The following is a 10,370-nucleotide window of genomic DNA, read 5'->3' as shown; positions in this document are numbered from 1 at the left end:
GAAGTGCAACAAGCGTAGCGACTACTACTACAGTACTGTAGAGTGACTTTTTGTTTTAAAAAATCTAAAAAGAATTGTATCGGTCTTCTATTTTACTCGGCTCTGACGCCACCTACTTTACAACTGTGTAATGAATTCGGTCACTTTAGTTGCTTGACTCGTTGAGAAATTCATCCACGTCGCGGTCTTCAATCTCACCATTTTCGTCGCTTGCTGCGATCTGGCGCTTCTCTATTTCCTCCTTGACAAAGCGGTCGGCCTCCTTCTCAAGCATGTGATCCAACTCAACTTCCTCATCCAACGACGATGGCATCTCGTCCACACGTTGGCGAACATCACGCGGGTGGTACGACTCCGTGGGTCGCTGACGACGCACACCAGTGACGTTTGTGGTAGTCTCCTGTGAGGTAGGTTCGCGTTCCGGCTCCGTGGTAGCTGGTACAGCAGCAGTCGAGGCCGTTGGTGTTGTCTGCGTTGAGGCCTGAGCTGTCGAGGTGTTTTTTACCTGTGTAGGCAGCTCGTGTCTGCAGGTGGGGCAAACGTTGTGCTCCACAAGCCACGTCATACCGCAGTCCTTGTGAAAAGTGTGGCCGCAAGGGAGTGAAAGGACCTTCTCGTCCTTCTCGTAGTCGCTCAGACAGATGACGCATTCCGTGTGCTTCTCGGTCTGCTGCATGTCCTTAGTCCATACCTTCACTGGCAGCTTGTCCAGGAAGGGCTTGCTAGTCGGTGGCGGTCCATGCTGCTGCGCTTGTGCGCGTTGGAACAGCTCGTTAAGCGCATTGAAAAAGCCGTCGCTACCATTGCCATTGACACCGTTTCCAGGCATCGAACCGAACAGCGGAGTGCCATGCATCATTGATTGCAGGAATTGCGCCGGGGACGGCGTGAAGGCCATCTGCATGCCGTCGTTGAACTGCACCCAAACCGTGGGCGGTGGTGGGATGAAGAAGACAAAGTTACCCTGCGGCTGGCCATGTGTGGCCGTCGGTCCGCTTGGTGCGTTGCCGTTGCTTGTGCTCATAATTGTCGTTGCCTTTCTTGTTTGTGCACTTGTTTCGCCTGCTTTTGTTGCAGAAAATTGTAGACTGGTAAACGGCACGCTGAGAACAGTGTTTTGATGATCACGGTATGCGAAAAAGGGCAATTTTTTGCAGCACATTCTCAGGACGATTATTGGTGGAAAAGATGTCAGAGACGGTCTTTGATTGGACCCAACACTGGATTTTCTGATCGAATATTCTATTCTTAGCTTCGAGAAGGTGTCGAAGCAAACGTCAACACGATGCTAGTATTGACATCGTGTATGGCTCATCGAATGTTCACGAACATGTTGCTCGCTACCATGGAATTGGGGTGCAGGGAGCGAGGTCTCTTGCAAGTTGTAAGGCATCTGCTGCACGTAAGACCGACGAGAATGCGAAGATTTCTCCAATCGCGGTGAGTCAGGTCTGGCCTTGACGCCATCTTAGTCCGGACACAAATAGAAATGCACTCAACGGCAATGTACGTGTGTAAATCCCATCGGTCGCACTTAAGCGAACATGTTGAAGTTCTGAACGACTCTTGCAGATAGAAGGCCATGGACGTAATTGGTGTGGGGATCGCGATCATCGACGTGATCCACGAGGTGGCGGCGTACCCTGAAGGTATCTCTCCTTGTAGCAGTGTGAATCACACTGCTCATACTGTGATACTTCCATTTACTAATGCGGTTCTAACGTTCGATGGTGTTGCATGGAGAACAGAAGACTTGAAGGTCGGTCAATAAGCCAACACCTGTCTTAATCGTTGTTGGTTCATGCTTCTGGTTTTGTTCAGATCCGCTCGTTGGAGAGTCGTAAGTGCAGAGGAGGGAATGTCGCGAACGCGCTGGTTGTGTGCTCGCAGCTAGGAAGTCGTTGCCGTTGGCTGGGCGTGTCGACGGACCCCGAGAAGGACAGCGATGCAGCATTTGTCCACAACGATCTCGCTGCTTACGGCGTGGATTGTTCGCTTGCGAGCATTGAAACTCAAGGGAATATGCTGTTTTTGGTGCGTTAGAGCACCGTCCTGTAGCAAGCAAGCAAGGAAATACTCATTGACGCTGTGTCTGTTAGCTCATCCTTTCAAGTCGCGCGACGGGATCTCGCACCATCATACACTCCCGAGACCTTGTCGAGCTGAGCTATGAAGCGTTTGTGAAGCAATTAACACTGTACCGTGGAGAACTTCAAGATAATGAAAACCATGCGACGTGGTTTCACTTTGAAGGCAGAAATTTGGGCGCAACAGAAAAGATGATGCTTTACGTGCGTAAGGAGATGCCTACTGCAAAAATTTCCGTTGAGATAGAGGCAATTCGCAATGACTGGGTTTCTGCAATGAAGTAAGTTTGTCGCTGAGGAAATTTGTTGTTAGTATCAAGTTATTTCTAACGCTAACCGGAAAACTCTTTCAGGCTCATTTCCCTGGCGGATTACACTCTTATTTCCAAGGATTTATTCGTGAGAAGCTTGCCTTTCAAAGCGTAGAACAGTTTTTCGACGCTGTAGTGGCGAAGCAGTGGGGTAGCAAGTTGGCATTCCATGCGAAAGCCTTTATTTGCACATGGGGAGCTGAAGGTGTCTATTTTCTGGATGTGCCAAGGTCGGTGACGCATCATCTACCCGCTTCTCATCTTCACAGAGTGATTGAGACGATCGGGGCAGGCGATTCTTTTATCGGAGCGGCTCTCGCGGAATTCTCGAGCGGAAATCTACCTCTGGAGGATGTATTGAAGACGGCGTGTGAAGTGGCAAGTGCCAAATGCTTGAAGCAAGGTTTTGCAATGTCACTAGAAGAACAAACAAAGTGGCAGAAAAAAATCCACAGTGAAATATGAAATGTCGGTGCCAACGCAGCTTGAGACAAGTTTCCCTGATGTTTCATGTGCTACAACTTTTTAATCGAAAGCAATGTTCGTTGTTGTTTTGTGGTACGAGTACATTTCGCCATTTCTTTTAACATTGCTATACACGAACTGGGTACAGCTCGTTGTTCGTGTCGCTGGATGCAGCTGACGAGCCTGATGTGGGCGACGTCATCCCAGAGTGATGTGCATCAGCATCACTGTCTCCACTGCTTTCTTCGCTACTCGTTTTGTCCGTTCTCTTGGCAGCATTCTTGAGTCGATGTGCCAATGCAAGTGCAGGGCTTTCATGCACCATCCCAATTGTGTCTGGCGTCGTCAAGGGACGCATCTGGTGGTCTGCTCCGATCATATCGCTCAGGAGATCAATGAATTCGTCCGCACGACAGTCTGGAGGCTGCATCTTGTTAATTGGCCAGTCATGTAGACGCATCTTGCCTTTCATTCCACAGGGCTCCACTGTCACGTCAATACGTCTCCATGGCAACACTTGTTGCAAATGACACAACATTTGGTGCGGGAACTCGACCTCTTGCTTGTTGTCGCAGGCAAAGCCTTCAATACTAGGGTGTCGTGGGGCACATGTTGCATCAAGTCCCAGTTCTTGCTCCTCGATCTCAATTGACGTATCGATTTTCGAGTTGAGACGTTCCAAGAATGCTGCGTATGCAGAGTGAGTGCGCCCGCAAGCATCCACTCCAGCGAAGCCAGAGTGGCGGATATGCCATCGCCAATCCATATAGCGTTCGGTCAAAAAGGTGCTAGCGTATGGACTATGACTGCGCATGGAAGCCGACGGATAGGGTACAACCACGTCGCCGTCGGTCATTGCTACCAATGTTCCATTGCAGAAACGTCTAAGCGAACGGACGAACTCGGTGCTGGGGTCGCTCATAACTTCAAGCAGGGGACGAGGTGACGCCACGGTCTCTGCACCTGTCACCCCTCCTTGTTGCTGCTCTTGCGCTATGATAATTCGTTGCCAGTGTACAGGTCAGTGTGGATTCGACACTACAAACTATCGAGCGATACGACCACTCACCATCAAGCAGCAGATCAATGCCTGTCTGTCCGTATATCGACGACGCTAATACCTTATGAACTCCAAGTCGAAGGATATTCTACAGCAACATCAACGGCGGTGAGTCGATCTCTTCATCGCACCAATGCATCAACAAGACACCAACCTTCATGGTGGACGGTCCTCTAGCCCTCCTGGAGCCTAAATGGGGCGTGCAAATGGTGACGAAGTCGACGTATTCCACGTGTAGACAGCTCAGCGCGTCCATGATCTGGACGATCGCGTATCTCGCATACAGTCCGCCTAATGAATGTCCAATGACCGACAACTTGTAGCTGTTTACGGCAGGACTCAGGTCGTACTCGAAAACTGCCTCCACGACCTCCTTGGCGAGTCTCGTGCCGCCAATTTCCACACCTAGCGACGTGTCTTCCTCGTTGGCTTTCGATTTAATGATGAGTAGCTGCCGGTTGCCATACTTGGTGAGCAAAGCGGCCTCCATGGCGTCGAAGTCGGCGGCCGAGCCGTTGTTACCGTGCACGAGCACGACAATATGTTGCGGCAGGTACACGGAGCGCATGCCGGTGCGCAGCGACTCGGTAGTAGCCATAGCGAGTTGTGTATGTGTCGTGGGTCCTCTAGGCTTGTCGCGACGAGTCTGCGGGACTTCGGGGCGTTTCTTGGCTGCGCAGGTGTGGTGGTTTGGATGCACGGACCTAAGAATACGGGTAGGGATTCGCCTTTCGTAGCCTGTTAACGTTGGAGCGAGCTTTACCTCCAAATGTCGAGGTCGAAGTCTTCCAATGCCCAATCGAAATCTGGAACTGGTCAAGCTGAGTAAGTGCAAGCGTCTGGTTGTCTCGACTTCGCCAAAGGAAAAACGGGATTACGCTCGAGCTGTATGCTCCGGGTTTTGCGTATTAGTAGGTGGCCAGCGAGGAATTAAGATAAAACGTCGGGTTCTTGGTCTAATTCCTGGAAATTTAGCAACAGAAACGGAGCTTGTCACAGCAAAGTGGCGGTTGAGATGAGACTCACTTTGTGAGCTACATCCTTGGTAATCTGCCACCATTCGAGACATTTTAGCTATATGGAGCAAGTTGGATAAATGAATACACGACTGATCTAAACTGACTAGTGTCACTAGTGTATGCAAATTTTCGTGCACTGAGATTGAAACATGCCTAGTCACTGGAAGCTAATCCGGAGGGCGACAAGTTTCGAACAAGACCAACAGCATAGACCAAAAGCACACAAAGAAACTACATGAAGTGTAGATCAATAAATTAGCAACTGATTATTTCACAGCTTCTTCGCTCTCCTTCAATACTGTCTGCTTTTCTTTGACCTGCCTTCTCCGGTGTTAGCCAAGCTACGCCCACACCGAGCGCCGACTACTGACCATCCTTGAAATCTTGAGCCTCAACGACCATTTGGGTGGAGCACGGCGACGACAAGACTGTTGCTATACTGTGTCATCTTATCCGGAAGCGCTCTGCTTGCGCTTGTAGTCCGAGATGGCAGCCTTGATGGCGTCCTCTGCCAACATGCTGCAGTGCAGCTTGACAGGTGGCAACTTCAGGTGCGACGCGATGTCTGTGTTCTTGATCTGGAGACACTCCTCAACGCTCTTTCCCTTGAGCCACTCGGTGGCCACCGACGAGGACGCGATCGCCGAGCCGCAGCCAAACGTCTTAAACTTAGAGTCCACAATCGTACCGTTCTCATCCACTTGGATCTGCAGCTTCATCACATCGCCACACGCAGGGGCGCCCACAAGACCCGTGCCGACATCTTTGGCGCTCTTGTCCATCGCGCCAACGTTGCGCGGGTTTTCGTAGTGATCAATCACGTTATCGTGGTACATACGCGCCCGTGTGAACGCAGGAGCGGTCACATTAGCCGCCGGGCGGGAGAACACGCCCATAGAGCGCTTAAGAGCAGTACGAGCGATCATAGTTTTGCTTCGAGGGGTGTTGGATTCCGTTGCGAAATGAGTGACCCACCACTCGACGGCTGAGCGGAATCGTGTAAGCCACACAGATTTCGGGAGGGGGCACGTGTCTCGGGCCAATCAAATCCCGTTTACTGTGATATTTAATCCTATTTAATTACATAGGTTTTGAAATAACGCGTGGTGATTGGTGGAAAGAGGTGTTTGTCCAATCAGTGACGTCGGCTAATGACGCAGCGTCTGTTTATCAAACAGGAATGAATGTTTAATGAGCGTCAACAGAAGAACTCCATCGTCGACCCGTATACTACGGTAGTACACGTACATGTATAAAAAGTGTTGCTGCCCAAGCTGGTGAGTGCTGCCGCACTTCGGCAACGCGCTCTAAACCAAAATTATTTCATTTACATATTTCACCACCTAATGTTAGTTGTTTGTCATCGCTGTAGCATCTTGATGCAGCTACATGTACAGTACACTACTCAAAGCCAAAGCCAGTGATCTCCATTTGAATCACCTAACAGATAACAACACAACACAAAGGTCAGCAAACTACACACCAAACCACTTAAAGAAGACGGCGCACCAGTGATAGATACGAGTTGAGATCCTCCTTGGTCTCATATACAGGCAAATCGATGCGATTAAAACAAGTGTGTGCACGCGGACACATGCCCAGCGGAGGCGTTCCAGTAGGCACCATCTGCAGCGTAAATGGATGCACAATACCACTAGCACTAGTGAGCGCCCTGAACCCCTCCACAGGTACACGTGAACAGCCTGTTGCAAACTGCAGTAGTCGAGCTCGCTGATCATCAGTGAAACAACTCACGACGTCCCAGAACCACTGCAACACCTCAAGTTCTTGCTCGATTCCTTTTGAATCGTCGTCGAGGGCACAGTGTCGAACGCGAGAGTTGTTCATCCAATCGGCCACGTTGATTGTTGGCAAGCCACTGAGATAAAAGTCCAGTTCCTGATAGTCGAAGATAGTAAGGAGAGACTTCGGAATGACCTCGTACAGTCCCTTAAGTAGCGCAGTGAGTTGATCAGCCACACTGTCCAGCATACGGTATCGCAACACGAGAGATAAATACTCCATCTTGTTCTCGTCTGTCACATCGATGTCCTCTCCCCCAGGCTTGAGCTCCACCATTTCACCCGACGGGGTTTGAATACTAAACGTCACACACAAAGCATCCACATGGTCATTATCTCGTACCCAGCACAAGTGTTTATAAAGCTCTTCGTCCAGAAATTCCAAGTCCGAAAAAGTAATCGGGACGCCCAACAAATGCTTCAATAAAGGCAACGACATGCTGACTTCCAGCACCAAACCATCCAGAATAGCCTTCCCTAGAAGCCTCCCAGCGAACGTATAATACTGCAGATGGTCCTGTCCTTCCGGCACGCACTTAACTGACTCGGAATTGATCCAATAGCTCGAATCCTCTGCATGTGTCGTCACAAACAGACCACGTTGGCCACTGAAAAGCTCCTTGCACACAAGTCCGAACCACTCACGCAAAACACCGCCAGCATCCAACGCTGGCTCGCCAATAAAGCCAATGTTCAAGTGTTCCTGCATCCTCGACTTGTCGACGTCCTCTCCTGCCAATTGTGGCAATGAATCGTCCAAAATGGCACTACGACGCACGTCGATTTTAAACATGGACTCAGTATACGGCACTGCGAGGCTAGTGATCTGTTTGAGAAACCAGCGTTTCTTCTCTCTCCACGTCATGGCCAGCACGCCTTCAAAGTCCACCAAAGGTTCTCCGTCTCCACCTTTCGGGTCCACATCCAACGCAACTGAGTCCGTTTTCCTCCATGCCACAGCTGTACCGGACGCGTTGAGTTCTGTGAAAAATCCCATCGACGCTGCGTTTTTCCGATGCAATTGCTCTGCTAAATCTCCACGCAAATTCTTGGCCTGTGGGTTTTTCGATAGAAACGAGTTGGTCCGTAGTTTATGCACGAACGAATCAGCTCGTGCGAATACCGAGCCAGCATCGGCGGGTTCCATCGTTCTGACCCATACGAAGCCTCCATTGGGGAGTGGCACACGTTGCCACAGTCTTCTTCTGCTTGCGCCTCTTTGTTTCTGGTTCAGTTGCATCTCGTTCAGTCTTCTGTAGCGCAAAGCTCGCTGTCTCATGCTCGTAGTGGCCTCTACTTCCTGCGCTGTGTCTCCGAACGAGGATCCACTGCGTAACATGGGCAATGTCTTGGCTTTCTGTAGCGTGGCTGAAGGTTTCGTGCTCTCTGTCTCTCCCATCATCACTGGATTCGAGTCTGAGCTCGTGATTAAGTTCTCGAGCAGTGTAGAACTCAGTAATGTGTTATTGTCGGTGCCTAGGAAGGTAGTACGAGCCACGCGACGTGTCTTAATGTTTGTATTCGGGTCTTCCACTGTCTCCTCCATTGTGGAGAACTCAGCCGACGTGCCACACAGCAGACACAGTTCATGATTCGGATGGTTCATATGAGCACAGACCAGACACTGCCACTCGCTGCGCCCTGCGTCTAGTACCGTGTCCACCAGGTCCTCACGGAGCTGTAAGCTGCGCAGATCCACCGAGTCGATAGCCACGTTGTCGTCCAGGCCGTGGCAGTAGCTGGCGCACATCACGATCACACAGAACAGCAGCAGCACGCACGCACCCGCGGCGATCAGCGCACCGCCCAGGGACGAGGAGTCGCTCATTCAGCAGCAAGCTTCTTGTCCTCCGGGTGTGTCTTGAGCAGTGACTGCGCTATCAGTGGTGAGAGGGGGGAACGAAATGAGATGAACCTATCTACCTGGATACACACTTGCCCCAAACGACACTATTACTGGCAAATTCACTTGTGCCCGAAGTTGCTGAATTGCACTGACGTTGGATTGCAAAATTTCAAGTGGCCGTTTTTTTCATCCAATGGGCAGGTGACAATAAAAGTTGCGGGATGGAAAAGCAACTGCGGATGAAATGCTAGACGTGTGGGTCTGCCGGAAATCCTTTGAAGTGCACAGTGTTAGGATCACCAAGACCGGATCAAGTGAGTCACTTGAAACTGAATGCGGCTTTCGATTAAGGTCCCACATCGTTACATCGAAAACCACAGTTTGGAAATCAGATAAAAATGTTACGCTGGTGGAGGGCGTAAAGTTGCATGCTTGGAGGAACGGGTGGGTGGCGGCAGGCATATCGAGGCTCGTGAAACGCACGGTCCATGCGGCACGGAGCAACGTATTGTTGCGTGTTGCCGATTGTTGGCCAGGTGCCCCGCAAGAAATTGTGTGCAAGGTGGCGACTTGGAAAGCCTGAAGGGACGTTGGCGTTGTGGTAAAGCGTTAATACGATCCTCGTATTACGATGTTGCATCGGACGTAACTTTTCGACGGTCGTATCTGACGAGCGTTCCTCTCGCAGTGCGTTTTCCGATCACACGCTGAACCGCTTGGATACTATCGACAACGGCTAGTCCGCCCTTTGAAATATGGAGGAAGTGGCTGGGGATACCAAACCAGCATTGATGGCACGTTACAGAAGTCAAGTGTCGAGGAAGCTATTATTGTAAGCAGTCGTAGCAGTGCCTTACTTTGGTAAGTAAGCGTTGTGATCATGGCGAAGCGAGGGAAGAAGAAATCTGGAAAGAAGCCCGAAGACGTTTTCCAGTCTACTCAACAATCAGATCATCCTGCTGGAGCTTCTCGTCAAGGTTTAGCGGGCCACACTGTTGATCTCTCATTCTTCCGCTCGAGTGCCCAATTGTATGGAGAACTGCACCAGCATCTAAGTCACGTGGGCGGCGAAGGTTACACAGAAGAAATCGTATCCCATACTGGAAGGCAAATACTTCGAGCTCTTGATGACTTAGCCCAGGCTCTAGACCCGCGCTCTCGGCAAAACAGCTCGTGTCCATTTGTGATGCTCTTGTCGATGCTTTTGCCGACACTTCGAAAGTATTTGAAGTGGACGCAGGCGACTCGATCGTTGTGGGGTAGCAACTTTCTCTCTCTTCGGCATCAAAGTATAACCCCCGAAGGAACAGTTTACAGAGCCGAAGATGATACGGTGCTGTGGGCGGTGCTAGCTCAACACAATATCCTTACACAATTTACACTGCAGACAGCGCACATTTTACGCCTCATCGACACTAACGAAGGTGCCGATCATGACGGCTGCCCTAAAATAACCACGCACCAGTCTACAGCACATCAACCGTCATCGCAAGCATCGTCAGCAGCGTCTTCTGCTTGCTCTTCTGTGGCATCGACACCTCGAGACCCAATGGAATCCGGTGGAGTGTACACCCCGCGAGTAACTAGCGACCAACCAGTCTCGATCCCTCAGATTCATCGCATTTCCGTGGAGTTAGCAAACGTCGATGCTGAGTGTAAGATTTATCTCGCTAAACTCACGGAGTGTCTTGTTGAGGTCGTAGAGATGGTAAGTTCGGTGTTGGAATCATCGATCTACTCTTGTGTTTTATCACTGCAGTTGTTTGTTCAGATTGCCAGA

At 50.5% G+C, this 10,370-nt stretch overlaps 5 protein-coding genes across 5 annotated transcripts; 1 reads left to right on the top strand and 4 right to left on the bottom strand.

Moving 5' to 3' along the window:
- Positions 1-88: 88 nt before the first annotated feature.
- Positions 89-1,074, bottom strand: PITG_02501 (uncharacterized protein; the record flags this gene model as incomplete). Its single annotated transcript, XM_002907379.1, has 1 exon — positions 89-1,074. The coding sequence occupies one exon, from the start codon at positions 1,022-1,024 to the stop codon at positions 146-148; it is 879 nt and encodes a 292-aa protein (XP_002907425.1).
- A 508-nt stretch (positions 1,075-1,582) lies between these two features.
- PITG_02500 (uncharacterized protein) lies at positions 1,583-2,372 on the top strand (the record flags this gene model as incomplete). Its single annotated transcript, XM_002907378.1, has 3 exons — positions 1,583-1,669; positions 1,822-2,027; positions 2,114-2,372. 3 exons carry the CDS (start codon positions 1,583-1,585, stop codon positions 2,370-2,372), a joined length of 552 nt encoding a protein of 183 aa, XP_002907424.1.
- A 618-nt stretch (positions 2,373-2,990) lies between these two features.
- PITG_02499 (uncharacterized protein) lies at positions 2,991-4,714 on the bottom strand (the record flags this gene model as incomplete). The annotated part of the gene is made up of 3 exons (XM_002907377.1): positions 2,991-3,856; positions 3,906-4,011; positions 4,078-4,714. 3 exons carry the CDS (start codon positions 4,519-4,521, stop codon positions 2,991-2,993), a joined length of 1,416 nt encoding a protein of 471 aa, XP_002907423.1.
- Positions 4,715-5,174: 460 nt separating this feature from the next.
- PITG_02498 (iron sulfur cluster assembly protein 1, mitochondrial precursor) lies at positions 5,175-5,893 on the bottom strand (the record flags this gene model as incomplete). The annotated part of the gene is made up of 1 exon (XM_002907376.1): positions 5,175-5,893. One exon carries the CDS (start codon positions 5,866-5,868, stop codon positions 5,392-5,394), a length of 477 nt encoding a protein of 158 aa, XP_002907422.1.
- Positions 5,894-6,343: 450 nt separating this feature from the next.
- On the bottom strand, positions 6,344-8,572 carry PITG_02497 (HECT E3 ubiquitin ligase, putative; the record flags this gene model as incomplete). The annotated part of the gene is made up of 2 exons (XM_002907375.1): positions 6,344-6,382; positions 6,452-8,572. The coding sequence occupies 2 exons, from the start codon at positions 8,570-8,572 to the stop codon at positions 6,344-6,346; spliced, it is 2,160 nt and encodes a 719-aa protein (XP_002907421.1).
- Positions 8,573-10,370: the final 1,798 nt, after the last annotated feature.

This window comes from Phytophthora infestans, genomic scaffold, assembly GCF_000142945.1.
Source record: "Phytophthora infestans T30-4 supercont1.3 genomic scaffold, whole genome shotgun sequence".
Taxonomy (NCBI): Eukaryota; Oomycota; class Peronosporomycetes; order Peronosporales; family Peronosporaceae; genus Phytophthora; species Phytophthora infestans.
Note: the sequence above shows the minus strand (reverse complement) of the source record. Positions and strands in the feature narration are given on the sequence as shown.